The sequence below is a fragment of the Bos mutus genome, chromosome 14 (genome assembly GCF_027580195.1).
Source record: "Bos mutus isolate GX-2022 chromosome 14, NWIPB_WYAK_1.1, whole genome shotgun sequence".
Classification (NCBI taxonomy): domain Eukaryota; kingdom Metazoa; phylum Chordata; class Mammalia; order Artiodactyla; family Bovidae; genus Bos; species Bos mutus.
Window position 1 is genome coordinate 19,973,059 of NC_091630.1, and position 19,053 is coordinate 19,992,111.

At 36.9% G+C, this 19,053-nt stretch overlaps 1 protein-coding gene across 5 annotated transcripts in view; it reads right to left on the reverse strand.

Moving 5' to 3' along the window:
* UBR5 (ubiquitin protein ligase E3 component n-recognin 5) overlaps nt 1-19,053 on the reverse strand; it is a 137,706-nt gene that overhangs the window by 48,475 nt on the left and 70,178 nt on the right. For all 5 annotated transcript variants that reach the window (XM_070383073.1, XM_070383072.1, XM_070383071.1 and 2 more), the window contains exons 10-22: nt 18,876-18,992; nt 18,681-18,791; nt 17,913-18,067; nt 16,287-16,404; nt 12,065-12,249; nt 9,750-9,859; nt 8,512-8,624; nt 7,063-7,206; nt 6,857-6,968; nt 6,535-6,689; nt 6,044-6,241; nt 1,507-1,717; nt 394-520 (exon numbers count right to left, since the gene is read on the reverse strand). In XM_070383073.1, the coding sequence (XP_070239174.1) occupies nt 394-520; nt 1,507-1,717; nt 6,044-6,241; nt 6,535-6,689; nt 6,857-6,968; nt 7,063-7,206; nt 8,512-8,624; nt 9,750-9,859; nt 12,065-12,249; nt 16,287-16,404; nt 17,913-18,067; nt 18,681-18,791; nt 18,876-18,992 (1,856 nt within the window). The remainder of the gene's footprint in view (nt 1-393; nt 521-1,506; nt 1,718-6,043; nt 6,242-6,534; nt 6,690-6,856; nt 6,969-7,062; nt 7,207-8,511; nt 8,625-9,749; nt 9,860-12,064; nt 12,250-16,286; nt 16,405-17,912; nt 18,068-18,680; nt 18,792-18,875; nt 18,993-19,053) is intronic.

The window sequence follows — 19,053 nt, forward strand, 5'->3', positions numbered from 1 at the left end:
TCTTTTCTTCCCAGATCATTAGTACATCTGAGAGACTGAGCTAAGTAAACAATCTGAAAATAAAAGATTGAGGTTCTTTCAATTATTATTTGTTCTCCAACTAAAGAAAATAACTTCCTAGGAAAAAAGAATGACGAAAAATTTAAAACACATTCAAAGAATCAAGTTTAAACTACTTGTCTAAATTACCTCAAATTTTTTAAAGATCCTAGGTCCTACTATTCTATACCTAAATATGAGATACTGTCAAATATTTTTCCCAGACTGATATTGGTAGGAACAAAAAACAAAAGGACCCACCAATTCATGTATACGAGAAGTAACAGATACGTTTCCTTCTGTACTTGGATTACATTTCCATCAACTGAACTTCCCTGGTAAAAATCACATTACCTTCGGCTACTTGATGATCCAGCCCGATTACCTGGGCCATTACTTGAAACAACTGATATTGCATTTGCAATGGCCTCAACAGCAGAAAGTCTTTCTGCAAATGTGTTTCTTTCAGAGCGCTCTGCTTCTGAAACATAAGAGAAAAAATCAGGATCAATTTAAACTTCAAAAAATAACTAAGAGATTAAGTATGTACAAGCCATCAAATGCTAACTGCTGTTTTAGTGTTCTAATTCACATACTAGGGATAACAGCTTAATTTTGCCTCCTCAAAGGAATAAACACTTAAGCTACATTGAACTATGACTTTTAACATGAATTATTTCCTTATTCTGCCTTATTTTTCAACCTCAAAGATAAAAAGTATTATTCACAAGTAGGAGGAAATGTAGCTCTCACTACCAAGGAAGAAAAGACTGACATACCAGTATCTCAGTCTTAGTTTCTACACTGCTTAGAATCCTTTAGTCAGTCAATGATAATGAATAAAAAGTCAGAAACTCGCAAACCACTCTTCAAAAATGTAGCTACCAGGATGTCATCAGTAGAATTCAAAATAAGGAAAACCATTATGAATTACACAATTGCACTTCAGGTTTTCAGTTTCCTCCCTTTAATCAGCCAATTAAAAACTTTATGGCAAAAAGAAAAGCTTATTTACTTCTCCAAAAACATCTAAAAACTATTTCATTTTCTCCTCTACATTCTAAAAACTGGGATAAAAGTTGCCTCCATATAATTTGACTTAACTTGCTAAATAAGTCTCATGGTAATAAAAGTCACCTGTAATTATAAAACCAGTCAAGCTCTTAAGGATTCTATGTATATAGTTTTGTACTAAACAAAGAGAAGAGAATTTAAGACAAAAGAAACACACTGATGAAAAATTTACTTACTCATGTTATATACTCATCCTATCAAAAGAACAGGCATTTTTACCTTTTGAGAATGTTACCTTCTGAAACTCCAAGATTTTACAAAGCCAAGTGAAAATACATATACAAAGCCATACACAAATTCTTTACAGTGATTTTCTTTTCTTTCAGTAATTTTTCTACTTTCAAAACTGCCCAAAATTCCTTTTAAAGATCATGTTATAGTTCTTAATCTCACCCTCTTCTTCTTTAGTTTCCTTATTGCTGGTTGGAAAGCAAACGGATACACAAGCATGCAAAATATTTCGATTTCCATCACATCTGTGGCTGATGAATGTCTGCAGCATCTGTAGGTTCTGCTCTAAAACCACCGCTTGCTCAAGATTCATAAGATACTGTCGACAGGCCTCATAGTCACAGCGCAGGATGTGCTGCATCAAGGTTTGTTTCTGTGCTCAGACAAATTAGGAAAAAAACTTCAATGCATTTGCATACCACAATACACATGTCAAAAATTTCACATGGCCAACACAATAATAAAATCGGCTCTGCAGAAAGTAGACAATTTAAGGTGACCTGGCAAAAGAAGCTGAACTTAAAGATACCCTTAAGCAGAGACAACAACTGACAGGAATGGAAGAGTGATCTGCAAAGGATCAATAAATATTTTCAGCTTCTGCAACTAACTCAACTCAGTAACTGCAGCAGGAAATCAGTCAGATACACAGTGTGCAAATGATGAATGGGAGAGGCTGGACTGGACCTACAGATGGCAGTTTGTGTGTGTGCTGTTGCTTCAGTCATGTCCGACTCTGTGCGACTCTATGGACTGCAGCCCGCCAGGCTCCTCTGTCCATGGTTTTCTCCAGGCAAGAATTACTGGAGTGGCTTGCCGTTTTCTCTTCCAGGGCATCTTCCCGACCCAGGGACTGAACTCGTATCTCTTAAGCCTCCTGCGTTGGCAGGTGAGTTCTTTACCACTAGCGCCACCTGGGAAGTCCCACAGATCGTAGTTTATAGAACTCTTATTTACGTCATATACAAATAGCAAACTAGAACCCTATTACTATTGTTAGCCAATCAAGCGCAGGGTATACATTTCACTCCAAGCTTATTCTCACCCTCCTGTGTGCTCCAAGGTTACATCACACTATGAAAACGAAAACCTTTACCTCCCCAGAATCACGACAGATGCACCTCCCCAAAGGTGACAGCTAAATACACATTTCATTGTCAAAGACAAGGTAGTAATGATAAATTACTTATGGATCATACCATTTTCTACCTGAGAAACAGCATGCTAGGTACTGAGTATCTGTTCCCTCCCACTTCATGCTGAAGCCTAATAATCCCCAAGGTGATGGTATCTGGAGGTAGTGCCTTTGGAGAGTGATTAGGTCGTGAGAATGGAGCCTTCATGAAGGTGATCAGTGACCTTAAAGGGGCCTGAAGAGACCAGAGCTCCCCTCTTGCACTGTGTGAGGACACACGGCCATCCATGAACCAGGAAAGAACACATCAGACCCCAAATCCGCCCATGCCTTGATTCTGAACTTCCCACCTTCCTGAACTATGAAAAGCAAATTTCAGTTGTTTAAGTCACTCCGACCTTAGCAGCCTAAACAAACCAAGACACAGCATTAATATATCAAAGAGTTGAAATGTATTTTTTCACCATGTAAATTATAGTTATAGGGTACTTACTGGACTGAATGTGAAGCCTTAGGTTACGGAAAATAAGAAAATTTGTTTAACTAAAATTAGGAACTAGAGGAAAGCAGGTGGGAAAAGAATATATGGAAATACAAAGGAAAGAAGAGAGATGCTTCTGAACTTGCCACCTCTTTACAAATTACCAAAAAAACTGTTTTTAGTATGTGACACATGTGAGACACGCCATTTGGAGTGTGGGACTGACTACGGCTCTGAAGGGACCCCATAAATTACAAACTCCAGTTTAAGAACATGAGGTGGGCCACAAAGGACTAAACTTGTCAAAATCTAGTGGCAAACACGCATTAATCAATACACTGAGAGAGTATGTCAAAACCTCTCCAAAGAATAAAAAGCACAGTACATTCTGAAATAACTAAAATTAAGATATTTTGCTGCACATGGCTGTGATATCGAATGTTTTCAAACAAATCGGTCGTCTGGTTGGAAGCAGCTACTCTATAGGAGCTCTCATCTCCAACCTGCTAGACCATGCAGTGGCCATTATGCTGACAGTATCAATACCTCACTTACTATGTCTGAGCAAGACAGTTTTTTCTGCATCACTATATGCTGTCACTTATTCTTATAACAAAAGGCAGCATGTGTGCATGCTCAGTCGTGTGTGACTCTTTTACAAACCCATGGACTATAATCTGCCAGGCTCCTCTGTCCATGGGATTTTCCAGGCAAGAATACTGGAGTGGATGCCATTTCCTCCTCCATTTCCTTCTCAACTCAGGGATAAAACCCACGTCTCCTGTGTTTCCTGCACTGGCACATGGGTTCTTTACCTGAGTTACCTGGGAAGTCCAACAAGACACAGAGTTTGGCAAAAATTTCTTGCATGTCTACTGTGCATCAAGTCCTGGTAAATGAGGTACAAAGATAAATGATGACACGCTTCATCCCTACCCCTAGGATGACAGCATGTTTTATCTTTACCATTGAGACGCTGACAAAGTGCAGGGTTCATAGAATTATTAGGTCTACAGAAGCACTTGGAATAGTATAAAATGAATGGAGGAAGCTGGCTGAAAAAACAAGGTAACATAAACCACGTAATAAATGGTGACTGACACTGAATGCACAGCAACAAATTTTAAACATTCTCTGCAATGAACTGGAGAGACCATGCATAGCCCCCTGAAAGGAGCAGATTAATGTTCTGTGATGGCCCAATGTCATCAGGTCTTCTAATTTTTTAAGAGCAACTGAAAATCTGATTTTAAATATAAATCCTGTGACTTGGAATGTTGGCAACAAATCAAGAATTTTTAAAGGATGTGAAGGCTCACTGGCCTACAGCACCACATGATGCACTTGAAACAACACATCCTGCTTGACACATGCTCTTGGCTTAGCTTCCAAGACAACACTCATTCTAGTTTTCCTCCAACTCCTTCTCAGTCCCTTTATACAGGTTCCTCTTTATCTCTTGGCATTTAAATGTTGAGACTACTCCAATGGCTAAGTCCTTAGGTTTTTCCTTCTCCAAGACTTGAGTAATCTCATGCCATTTAATTCCTTTAAATATCACAGATATCCAGACAGCTCCTAAATACACTTCTCCAGTTTGGTCCTCTCTCTTCTGGTCTTCCAACTTTCACACCCAACTCTCTCTTCACTAACTCCTCTTAGATAATCTAATACAAAACTTAGAGACTTCCGTGGTGGTTTAGTGGATAAGAATCTGCAGATTCCATCCTGATTGGGAAACTAAGATCCCACATACTGTGGGGCAACTAAGCCCGAGCTTCACAGCTCAAGAAAGCTTCTGTGCCACAACAAGGACCCAGTGCAGCCAAAAACAAAAGAAACTTAAACAAACTTGATGTTACCCTCCTGAACCTGCTTCATTCATCCTTAGTGTCCTCATCTCAATAAATGGCAACATCATTCTTCAAAACCGTTCTCCCTCTTACTTCCTCTAAGAGACACCCTGTATTTGGCCATAAGTAAATCCTGTTGGATCTACTTTAAAACATTTCTAGTATATCTAGAGTCAAGTCACTCATCATTCCACTTTCTGGGCCAAGCCAACAGCACCTTCCACCTAACTGGCCTCCTTACTTCCAAACTATCCCCCATGTATTCTCAGCATGTCAGCAGTGGTATTCTGAAAATGTTAGGCAAATCAGGTCAATCTCTGCTCAAACTGCTCCAATAACTTAGAGCAGTGTTGCCTCCACATCTAACAAATAAAAACATCTCAACCACAGTGTGTTCAAAACTAAACTCATCTCGCCTTATCCCATTTGTTTCTCCTATTTCTCATCTCCCCATCAACCACACCTAAATCAAAGCTTTAATAACCCCTTCCTTTCGTTACTGCTGCCATCCTGTCATCAAGCTTCAAAGCTTCTACTTCCTTAAGATCTCTTAAGTCCATCCCCTCCTCATTTCCAAGACTTCAAGCTTACTTTGTTTCTAACATGAATAATTACATTAGCTTTTTTATCTGGTCTCTAAACTTCTGCTGCTTCTCCATCCACTGCTCATCTTCTTTAAAAACAAAAACAAAAAAATACAGCAGCTTAAAACCCTCTCCTCCTAGCTTTCAGGGGAATGTTCAGGTCCTGTAGATTAATACACAAGGCACCCCAATCCCTTTCCCTGCCTTATCAGTTGCCACTCATAGATCCATATGAGCCCTATCTTCTAGTTTTAAAGAATCAAAAGAATGTATAAGTTCTCCCAATATATTACTGAGATTCACAAAGGCTACTCTTCATGCCTGGGATAACACCTCCTACCTTTATCCTGTGTCTAGGAAACACCTACCTGACTATTTCAAATTATGTCTGGGTAACACCTCCTCAGAGAAGCCTCTCCAGTCACAGTCTAATTTAACCCCTCCCTTCTGTGCTTCTACACCTTTGTCCATGCCTTACCAACACTTGTATCACACTGTGACCAACGGCATACTCCTCTCTCTTATCCTAATATACTCTTAGCTCCTATAGGGAAGGGGCAATAAATACTCTACTGAAAACTGTCTCCCTAGACTCCAGCAGGGTCTTCTCAATTGAAATGCTAAGTAGTTTAAAAAACCAGATTACCTCTACAGCCATGATGATAATAGCAGCTTTCTTTTTGATTGTTGAATTGGCAGGAAGATTTATTAAAGAATGTACACCCATTCCAAGACTACTAATAGGTGGAAGATCAAGCCAATCGGGATCCCTTATTCCTCCCATGCAATCTTTGGCCATTGGGTAGATAGTACCATTTCCATCTCGAAGAATAATAGGAGACTCCTATAAGAGAGGGGAAATCAAGTTTGGCTCCCAATCAAATACATGTCTGATTTTTACAAGAGGTGTATTTATTTTTAAATTACATTTTACATATGCTTGTAACAGTGACCAAACAGAAACTTAATATTAAAAATGTGCTGAGTATTCTAAATTCTTCTGTTTAATTCTTCTAGTTCTTCTAATTCTTCTAAATTCTTCTAGTTTAATAACAAGCAAACTAGAACCAAACTCAGCTTCACAAAAAAGCTGATGTTGTCATATACATTTTCAAAAACAAAAATAAGCCTCTATACCTGTCCAGCAGTGAAAATAGCTACATTCCTCTCGTTCTGACCAAGGAAAGCAATGCTGCTTGTAGGGAAATTATTCTCCTGTTCGGCTTTTCCTGTGGCAAGATCAAAGATGCAGTACCGTACCCAATTTCCAGTCTTCAAAACAGCATGGACACCTTCAGAAATACACGGATGTTAAAAAAAATTTGTTACACATCTTTAGTAAATGGCAAGTACCCACCAAATTATATATCCCCAGTCACATTTCAAATACAGACACATTTCATTCCATACTGTTACACTTCATAGAGTACGCCAGTTGGAAAAGTTACAAAACCTTTACCTTTGGAATCCACATTCACTGCTAATATTTCTGTCTTCTCAGGTATACAAAGCTTCTTAGGAGTTCTCTGGAAGCAGTCAGGAACTTTTGGTGTTCCACCAGTTTTGACAACCTGTGTGACACAAAAATGAATTTTGCTCTCAAATCTGTAATATGCTCAAGGTCCCAACATTCAACTGGTGAGTGGGTGACTCCTTCATACTTACCTGCAGTTCATCAATTCTAAGTAACCTACAATCCTGCAGGAGAGAAGAAGGGTCAGCATCTGAACCAGAGTTGCTCTGACAGTTGGTATTGCTGGATGTTCCTGGAAATTTTACAGCAACATAGGCTCCATCCACTTTTAGCACCTAGAATACAGGTAGATATGATAAATGTTAACACTAACTCATATGAAATCAATATGCAAGTTATATTATTGAGTAAATTTAACACTGAAGGCATTAAATTCCTTATGAGTATATTTCTTCAATGATCATAAAGTTATAAAATTAATCTGAACACACTCAACAAATTTATCGTTGATGTCTATATCCAAGACATATTTTCTGTAGGAAAACTGACCCACACAACCAGTGATTAGCATGTGGATGTTTAGCAATCAAGCACAATCCACAAATTCCTCCTACCCTCCCTCGTTATTAGTTTAGAACTCCACTGTGCAAAAGAACTTCTATGATGATGGTCTAACACTCTACATCCATGCTGTCCAACATGACAGCCATTAGCCAGAAGTGGCTACTGAGCACATGGAGCTGATGTGACTGGAGACTGACTTTTTAAATGTTACTAATTTTAGTAAGTTTAATTTGCTACATACACCTGGCCAGTAGCTACCATAATGGACACCATAAGAGTGAGCAATGCACACAAAGCCGAGCACAGCACTTGAAATCAGAATACCTGAGTCCCACTTTTGTTACTTACTTCTTTTAAGCCAGTGGGCTCTTCTTAGAGGAAAAAAAAGGTGCCCATAAACTAGAGTTCTATTAAAGAAACCAAATGGAATAGTATATGAGAAAGGCCTTTGTAAATGGCAGGACATAAGTTATCGGTCCTTTAAGTATAAAGGAAAGACCATCACATTAAAGAAAGTAAAACGCCATCCGGAAAAGATGTACACTGCAGATACTCTATAGCTATCATCCCATTTTGTATTAAGAATGTGTGAAGATAAAGGTGAAGTTAATAACATTCCAGCTGATGAACTCTATCCATTCGGTTTCTCAGAGAGCGAGACCCTCACTCTAGGAAGAACAGAAGAGAAAGTGGAAGCTTAAAGATAGTAGTAAGATTTATAAATGTTATGAAAGATCAACTCCATGAAAATGGTGTATTATTAGTCCCAAAGGATACACTGTACCAAAAAATGTTATCTTCAATTTTTCTGTAAATCTAAAATTATTTCAAAATAACATTTTTTAAAAAGCAGCCTATCACCATTAACGCTCAAGGACAGGCAGCAGCATCATCAGTTCCTCTGTCCAGGACAAAGACAGTGCATCAGGTGGGAGGATGGGGCCCAAGAGATCAGAGGTGACAGACAAGGCAGCCTGGAGGACAGGGCTGATGAGCACTCACCAACCACAAACTCCTTGATAATCGATACCACTAGAGTTCACTTAGTGATTAATTCTTAGATATTTGGAACAAACCTTGCCCACAGGAACATTCTTAACATCTTCCACAAAAACGACTTCCCGAAGAGACCACTGCTCTTCGTTCACCTTTTCCTCCTCTTTGGGGGCAGGGGTGGACCGTCGTCGTTCTTAGACAACAACAAAATGGTAAGTACCAAAAAGAAAATGTGAAAGAGACTTTATAGATTTTATCTAAATATATGAAAAAAGATCATTTGTAAAGGGATACATATTTGAGATATCTGAACATATTTCACAAACTACTGCCTTCTGAATTCAGGCTTCGTGACTAACTTTCACTTAGGTGAACTCATGGTTAAAAAAAAAAATTTCATTAATGCTTAACGATATTAACACATAGTTGCTGCTGCTGCTAAGTCGCTTCAGTCATGTCCAACTCTGTGCGACCCCATGGACAGCAGCCCACCAGGCTCCTCCATCCCTGGGATTCTCCAGGCAAGAGTACTGGAGTGGGGTGCCACTGACTTCTCCGAACACATAGTAAACAACTGCAAAAAATTTAAAAACTTAACACTTGTTTTGGACCCTCAAAAGTAGGGCTATGGGACCAAGGTTTAAAAAAGGAAGATATGTTGGGCTTCCTTAAAATTAACACAAGACTATTAAAATGACTATTAACTTTCAATTTCAAGTATGAAGCAACCACAACTAAAAAATACATTTTGGAAAGCTTTAAAAAAAAAAAAAATTCTTTATATCCAAGGTGCAGTAGCAAACCTCAGTTTGCAAATTCTACAAATTCTGAGCAAAAAAAGTTGTGACCAGACCATAACCAATTTACAATAACAGTTTCAACAAAGATAGGCAGATATTCTAGAGAGTGGCCGTTACTTCCTTCTATTACTGCAGTGCATTTTATATACTGTGGAAAATTATAACTCTCAAAAATATGAATATTCGACACTATAACTATTGTTTTTACATTTAAATAAGACCACTGGACTTCCCTAGTGATCCATTGGTTAGGACTCTGAGTTTCCACTGCAGAGGGCACAGGTTTGATTCCTGGTCAGTGAACTAAGATCCTGCAAGCCCCATAAGCCTTGTAGTTCAGTAAATAAATAAATATGCATATTTTAAAAAATCAAACTAGCAGGAGCACAATTTAAACTAAAAGATTTATACTAAAAATAGTCTGAGCTGTCTCCAATCAGAAACACAAACTGAACACAGCTACACAGCTGTGTGCCTGGCACCTATTTTGACCAATGTATACTACACATAAAACTTACTATATGGCATTGATGCACTGCTGGCAATGGAAGATGCATCACTGCATGTAGATGCTGGAGATGGTGGGGGACCCATTTCTGTTTTCACTGGTTCCTGCTTACTTTCAGGCCTGCAGTTAGAAACAACATTCTCTTTATAATTAGGAAAATAAAACATTAGGAACTTACAAATGGCTTATATAATAAGACTCAAGTTTATTCTCAAAAGGGAATGAAATAGTAAAAACTCGTACAAACTGTATTATTCTTTAGAATGCAAGGTACTAAAAAAGATACACAGTGCACATCTCAAATTTTAAATAATGTTTTAAAGCAGGAAAGAAATACACTGTGTGAAGCTATCAACAACTTGGAACAATGATTCAGATAAGCCCTATCTAGGAATAACAACAGAAGCTACACTCAATTTGTCTACATAGCTGTATCATAAGCCTCTTGAGCAAACAAGTTTCACACTTTACTGAACCCTGACTTGCATACAGCAGTTTAACTGAAAAGATGGTAAAGGCAAATAAATAAAAAGTCCTCCAGATCATTAATTTCCTAGATTTCAAAAGAAAAACTCTACTTGCAGTGGTTTATAAAAGTTTGTTAAACACCAGACAGTTCAAGAATAACCACCTGCTGCAACTGAAATGGAAAACTATAGTATTAATAAACTATCCCTCTTCCTTCAGTTATTTCATTAATGCTATACTTGAGAAGATAACTACAGCAACTACAGATGATAAAAAAAAAAACATTTTTATTCATTAAATGGCAGAAGTCAATTTTTACACAGAAAAGTCATGTATTACTCAGAAATTTGTCATATACAGATCATTCTAGTATGTATTATAATCAGGGCCATCATCTTAATTCTCTCATCTGCTATTTTTCCTGTCAGGAATTTCACCTGAGTTTAAAAAAAATAGTCCAGGGAAAAACAGTGTTATGTTCACAAGCATCTTAGCAACATGTGCCGTACAAGCATACGTGGATACTCATGGCTGCTCTGCACATCTTGTGACGGTGGAAGCCAGCCAGCACTGACTCATCACCAGCACGCTTAAAGTCAACACATTTCCATGACTAGAAGAGGCTATTGACATGAAAATGATTATCGTCTCAACATTTAATTTCACCTTAGCTCTTTTACTAAGTATATTAATATAGATGGCAAATTTCAAGGAAGATTTTGAAAATCTTAATAAATCACAAAATATAAATACAACAACCTATTTTAATTTCATTTTATGCATATCAAAAAGATTTCAAATACCCTTTACAAAGTTTCATAAATGCTATTTTTAAGACTTAAAAAAAAATCAATATAAGCAGAGGGAAAATCTATAAATCTATTTTTAAAAACAAGACAGTCTAAAGCACAAAGCAAAGCAAAATATCTTAACTGGGCATGAATTACAAAAGAATATTTTTAAACTTAGCAGTAATCCTTGTATAATCATTGTATTCATTTGAACTAAAAAGTTACAGAAATATAAAAACCCTGTAGTACAGGGTTTTTGTGTAGTACAGTCCCAATCATTTCTTTTCAACTGCTTGTATACATTTAGAAAGAGAGTACATCAAAATATTTAAAATGTTATTTCTACAATGTGATATGTTACTTTTCCATATTTCTATAATGTTCATGTATTTTTATAAAATTAAGAAAAAAGCTATTTTGAAACTTTATTAAAGCTCAAGTACCAAACAGCCAAATTATAATACACAGTATTTTTAAAGATGAGTAGATGCTTCTAAAAGTACAGGTGTTAAGATCTGTACATGGCTCCCAAATAGTAAGCTAGCTCCAGAATGTAGGTTTTATATAATTCAGTGCTATTTCTGTTCACATTATCCCCCACCCCAAAATTCACAAAAATCCTTTATAGAATTTCCCTCCCCAGTACATTAACCTATAAAACCCTTCCAGTGATCAAGATGCAGGCAAGATGTTAGGTGATTAACATGATTATACAAGAAGAGAGTAGGCAAAAGTCTGCCTAAGACAGTAAGGCTGAACACATTGTCACTGCTATATACCACCTTCGAAGGATACACTCTATGATCAAACACAGACATTAAGAGAGAACTCTATATTGGCCCTTCTGGCCACTAAACATTAAGAATAACTAATATACAAATATTAACGAAACTGCAAATAGTAAATTTTACCAGTTCCTGTCAAAACTCATGGGGATCTTAACAAGACCCCACATGTTAACACTTTTATAAGTCACCATATAGCTCTCCTAAGTCTCCCTTGATTATCCTCCTTCATATACAGAGCAAACTAGAAAAATCAAGATTAGTTAAGACATAGTACTTACTTAGCTTCAGTAGTTTTGCTAGCTTTGTCCATGCTTTTCAAGCTCTCAGGAGATCTAAGTTGAAATCTACAGCTATCATTCATATTCCAAACCGACTCCATTAAGACACCAACTTTAGGAATCCCAGCACTAATTGAAAATGCAACTGCTCCAGCATGATAGAGAGGATTATTTCTTAAGCATACCTAGCAAACAAAAGAAAAATCACCATCAGAATGACATAATTTTTAAACAAACTAGAAGAGTTATGTGTTCCCAAAATCAAAGAGCAGGAATAATTTTAGCACACTTGCTAAAAACAAACTAAAATACCCTGATACTGAGAAAGAGTGAAGGCAGGAGGAAAGGATGAAATGGCTGGTCACCGACTCGATGGACATGAGTTTGAGCAAGCTCTGGGAGTGGTCATGGACAGGGAAGCCTGGTGTGCTGCAGTCCATGGGGTCACAAAGAATCAGACACGACTGAGTGACTGAACTGAACTGATATTTCACGCAGCAAATACCCTGACCATTCTGCTACAAGGACATAGAAAAGAAACAGCACAGAAGAAACTACAAAGGTTATTATAAGTAAAATGTAAACAATTATTTTTTTTTGTTTCTTATAATTTGCAATTATTTTCTCCCTTAATTCATGATGCTATATATAGGCTCCATAAACTTCATCTGTACAGGTATTTGTTTCCCTCAGAAGACTGTTTTCTATAAGCTAGAATTTTAACTAATGTAAGTTTTCTCTTACATTAAAAAAACAGAATATGTAGACATTAGTGTTAGAAGTTAACTGTATTCAAGAGTGAAAAACCTATAAATTCTTATTGCCAGGGAGCACCCCCAGGTCATACTCTAAAACCAATTAACTTGTAACGTGGCCCTGCCAAATGCACCAACAAAAGCTACTACTGTGATATGAACATTATTTCTGGAAATCTCTTTTGATTTCTAAAGTAGCCCAAAACTTACTGACATTCTGTTCAGTCATTCAATAACTAATGATTACCTTATACTTGACAGTGGCATACATAAAGATTTTGGGGGTGGGAGTTATAATTAAATATAAGTCATACAGAAGAAGGTAACACACAGGAGTACAGAACTGGAAATACTGACAAAGAGTAAAAGTTCTGTCGTTAAATACAGTTCTGTGGCATAGAATGAGTAGTTAAGAGACAACTTCTTGAAAGGGTATGCTTAGCTTGACTTAAAAGAGAGGTTTCATCCATAAATTTTCAAAAAATGCCAGTGAAAGCTTAAATCCTGAAAGAGGATCAATAAGAAGGCTATAATTATAAAAGAAATATGGCAAACTATATTAGAGAATAAGTTATTAATATCTTAGAATAAAAATAAATGCAGCTTAAAGACAAGGAGGTATGTATCCAGTACACAACAGACATGCAAGGAATATTTGCTAAATATACTACTCTCAACAGTTAGAATCTGTGAATGCAGATGCTGCTGCAAACTCAGAAGTGAAGCCGCTCAGTCATGTCCGATTCTTTGCGACCCTTTGCACAGTAGCCTATCAGGCTCCTCCGCCCGTGGGATTTTCCAGGCAAGAGTACTGGAGTAGACTGCCATTTCCTTCTCCAGGGGATCTTCCCAACCCAGGGATTGAACCCAGATCTCCCGCATTGCAGGCTGATGCTTTACCATCTGAGCCACCAGAGAAGTCGATCAACAATTCTTTCTGATGCAAACATATGAATGCTTTCCCCATTCTGTGGCCATGGCTGCCTTAATCCTCCTGCTTCCTACACTTTAAAACAGAACCTTAGTTCTGCACTAAAGTACTGGAATATGCTCTTTTCCAGCAATTTAGCACCAAGCTATTTTGCTTAAAGCTTTCCTTCGGTGCACATTTGAAGGATTTTTTCTTTCCTCCCTGTCTATAGTAATGCCATCCTTCATGCTAATAAGGCATCTGCTACGGTATCTGGCTAATACGGGAGTTGAATAAATAGGGAATTTTGGAAACGTAAGAGATCAGTATGTGAACTGAATAAGTAAAGGGTTGCTACTAGAAGTGAGAGATCTGTCTGAAGCAACTGACATAAATAATTAAGACTAAACAAAAAATAAAATAATGGGTCATCACTAAAAACTTCCTAGCTGGAAGGTTACAAAGGAGCAGGAACAAGACAACCACAAATAGGAAGCCCAAACAAAAATAACAAATACATTATTAAACTGAGTTTTAGACAAAACAGCTAAACTAGTAATTACTTTCTAAGAAATAGGTAATGTAAATGATACCATCTTTAGTGAAAAAGCTGAATTGAAAAAAAAAAATGTTAGATGAGGGAATTAGTGCCATGTCATGCAACAAAAGAGACTTAAAGTCCTTAAACAATCATTGCAGCACTTGCTATAATAATATAAACATCAACTTTTATCCTGAAGATAAATTCCTATAAAAATCTAATGAATCAGAAGTATAACAGTAGTTCTTAAACTTTTTCGGTATCAAGACTATCTTACCCCATTAAATATTTCCAAGGACCCCAAAATGCTTTGTTTATATGGGTTAGAGTTGGTATTTAACATGTTAGTAATTAAAACTGATAAACTTTAAGTATATACTTAAAATTAATAAACCCCATGTTAATATGCATAATTTATTTAAAAAAAAAAACATTTTTAAAAAAACTAGCCAAGAAAAGTGGCATTGTTTACATTTTTGTAGATCTCAATGTCTAATTTAATGTAAGACAGTTGGAGTCCCAGGTATGCTTTTTGCATTCAATTTGCCATGATATGTTACTTTAGCTAAAGTATATAAAGACAACTCAGCCTTAACAAAGATAGGTAACTGGAAAAAGAAGGACTCTACAGATCCCCTGAAAGGGCTGAGAAGGCAGCAGGAGTCCTTGGATCACACTTTGAGAACCACTGGGATACTAGAAAAATCACCTTCCATCAGATATATATGAGCCTAAAGCTGAGGTAGAAATTGTTAGGCAGTGTAGGACTCTGAGACCTTGTTTTCAATATACATCTCCCTCCATTAGCCTAAAGCTATACCCTTTGTCCCCAATTCCTGGAATGTATCCTTGGTCTGGGTTCCCAGGTAGTGTTAGTGGCAAAGAACCTGTCTGCAATGTAGGAGACATAAGGGAGGCGCGATGGATCCCTGGGTCGGGAAGATTTCCTGGAAGAGGGAACAGCAACCCATTCCAGTATTCTTGCCTGGAGAATCCCATGTACAGAGGAGTCTGGTGGGCTACCATAGGGGTCACAAAGAGTCAGACACAACTGAAGAGATTTAGCAATTTATGTCCTTGGACTGATAAATTATCAACACGCAGATCCAGGGAACAGCAGTGATTAACTTCTGTTTCATATGCTGAGGGAAAAACAACTGGTGATCATTAATCTTAAACCCATACATTTGGTCCATTATAAAACGTCCAGTGGGCATGAAGAAGGGTGGTGATTTAATCCTAGGATCAAGAGAAACCATAAAGATGTTAAGCATCTGGACCTTTAAATTGATTGATTAAAAATAACGGATTTTAAGGACAGGAACCAACCAAAAATGTACAGATTAATACTGGTAAAGATATAAAGCTGCTGTAATCCCCGTGTTTTGGGGGGACTCTTTACCCCCTCCCTCTCAGTGTCTATGCTGAGAGCTTTGTACTTTCCTCTTCTCTAATAAATCTTATTCACTTGCTACTGTGAGCATTTGTGTGTTCATGGATTTCATTCTTTGGCTTCGCGAACAGGAACTCTGATTCCTGCTTCAAAACCATCTCAGAATCAAAACACAGAAACTAGTAGAAGCACAGGGATCTGATGAAGCCTCCTGTCTCATGCTGACAGTATGACCAGAGAGCAAAATCTTTCAAACTGCTTGGTTGTTAAGAATCATCTGGTGTTTGTTAAACACAATGAAGCCTGGGTCCTACCACCAACCAACTGAAGGAATGTTTCAGGTAAGCAGTTCCTGGCTATACAGTTAAGTACAGAATGATTCCTAAAATCAGGCAAATCTAGGATCCCGGCCACACAGGAAAACCAACTGACATCAGGGCAGAATCTATACGTGACTCAGTTATTGAATAAAAAGTGATGTGGCACATACATACCACTGGAACTTAGTCCTTCAAATGACATTCATTTATAAAACTGTCTATGGGGGAATTAACTACAGGGAAAGAAATTGATTTTGAAGAGCAACAATGTCCCTTAAGATAGACTTAATTCTAATCACTTACCTGGGTACCAACAGTGATGTTCGGCATTGAAGAAATACCAGCACTAGATTTGGGCTTTTTGTTTTTTGCTCTAGCTTTCTCTAACATTTTTTTCCTTTGACTAAAAGGCACTACACCCCTGAAAGTGAAAAGCAAAAATTGGACAAATAAGCAGCAAAGAAGCCATTAAACAAATCTAAAATTTCACACATTGTATTTAACTATTACTGTTATTGAAAGTGAAGTCACTCAGTCGTGTCCGACTCTTTGCGACCCCATGGACTGTAGCCTACCACGCTCCTCTGTCCATGGGACTTTCCAGGCAAGAGTACTGGAGTGGGTTGCCATTTCATTCTCCAGGAGATCTTCCCAACCCAGGGATCAAACCCAGGTCTCCGCGTTGTAGGCAGACGCTTTACCGTCTGAGCCACTATTTCTTCTCTAACATTTTTGCCTCAGTATAATATTAACGTGTGCAATTTATTAATAATAACTTGATCACAGGTCTGACAGTATATAATTGGACCAACTTTTATTATTAACCCTTATTTAATCATTAAGGATTAAAATTTACAGGAAATTCATCATTTGACATTTTCTTGTTTAGTTTAACTAATTTAATTCTGTTTTAATTAGTAGATCTCCCTATGTTATTTTTACCAATGCAAAGTTGCTGATTTCTTAAAACACAACAGAAAACATATTTAAAGTCCCTTTTGAAAACTAAAGGAATAAAGTGAGGCACAGAATATTCAGGCAATGAAATACTTTAATAAATTTCTATTTTATGTTACTGTTAAATGAAAAAAGTATAAGAAGTACTGTTTTTAATTAAGCAAAAGCAAAATACACATTTATACATACAAAAAAAGATTAATAAAACATACCCAAAATGTTAACAGTAGTTATATTCAGGTTGTAGGATTATAAGTGATTTTTATTTCTACTTATACTTTTTAAAAATTTCAAAATTATAGTCACTAAGTATATATTATTTTTGTAACCTTTTTTTAATCTTAAGGTTTATTTTTAATGTTACTTTGCTCCAAGGTGAAAATTTCCCTCTGTATAAGCATCTTTTTTTTTAATAGTTGATTTACAACGTTGCATCAGTTTCTGGTGCACAGCAAAGTGGTTCAGCTACACATACACACAGAACAGGAAAAAGAGTGTATGTATAATATGTATACAGTATGTATATATTTTTTTCATATTCTATTTTTGCTTCACCATTATGGTTTATTATAGGATACTGAATATAGTTCCCTGTGCTATTCAGTAAGAGCTTGTTGTTTACCTATTTATAGTAGTTTGAATCTGCTAATCCCAGACTCCTACTTTATCTCTCCCCTGCCCCCTTACCCCTTTGATAACCACAAGTTGTTTTCTATATCTGTGAGTCTAAAGCATTATCTTTCAACTGACCTTCTCTATTGCTTTGACTACTTAAAGCACCTATCTATGTACATAAACATCACCAACTCAATGGACATGAGTTTGAACAAACTCTGGGAGATAATGAAGGACAGGGAAGCCTGGGGCACTTCAGTCCATAGGGCTGCAAGGAGTCAGACATGACTGAACAACCACCACCATAATGTACATAAAAGCCTCCAATGGTAAGAAATACCCCTCTGTGATACTCACCACCAGTATAAATTGTTCTCCAGCTGTGCACAGGTGTAAAGGGCACAGCAATGTAAAGAAACAATCCGTTCACCCTGAAGTTCTGAGTAAGTCTGGGCAGTGTGCTCTAATTTAGAAGCCACAGAACTTAAAGTTTCATCAACCCAGGTAGCAACCTGAAGAATAAAATATCACAAGCTTAAGTAAAAACACGTAATCTTTTCCAAGGGACTGTGGTCAAAACAAGGGCAAGGAATATCTACACTGTGGACCAGAATTCTACAGGAAAGAAAAACAAGTAATTAGGAAAAGGTTCTTAATGAGACTAGAAACTAAATTACTTCCTTCACACAAATCAATCAACATAGTACTGAAATAGATGGTTCTAAGGCATTAATTGAAAATAAACATCTGCTCCAACAATTTTTAAAAGAATTTAGTGACTCTAAAGTCAAACTGATAATCTGAGGATAGTATAATAGCTATACTTCCTCTATCTATTATAGCTCTTCAGTATCTCTTTTGTCAGCACTTAGCTTGAATATTTTTTCTTCCCTTAAGTAGAAAGATCTCTCTGAAACTGTTATAAAATAAAAACTATTATAAAAACTATTATAAAATAGAGATAAAACAGAAAAGATTATACACTGGATTACAGTACTAAGGCCTAAGACACTTGGTATTTGTAGGTTTAAGTTAGACAGAAAGATAGAAATGAAAAGATGGAAAGGGGGCAGGGAAAGGAAGAAAATCAAGAATTTAAGAAATGTTTATCACAGGATGTCTTACCTTATTATTTTCTGTAGCTACAGTTGCTCTTATGCTATTTGCAGACAGGAGAACTATCTTTTCATTGGTTAGCCCCAAAAATGTTGCTCGTGGGTGATGTAAGGAAGGATTCTTTGAAAGCATAAGAAAAGTGATTGTCATTTTGCATATTGATTTGGAGAGCTACTTAATGAAAGATTTAATATAATGAAATACCTGTGCATTTCTGTAAGGCTCAGATTCACTCCACTTCCACTGATAAAGTTCTCCTTTACTGCTGACAGCCAAAAGCTCAGAATATAGAGCCCCAATACAGATGAATTTTGTTCCATCCTATAGTGAAAATAATATAGTAGTATAAATATAACAACTGCCAAACCTGATGATTTGGGTA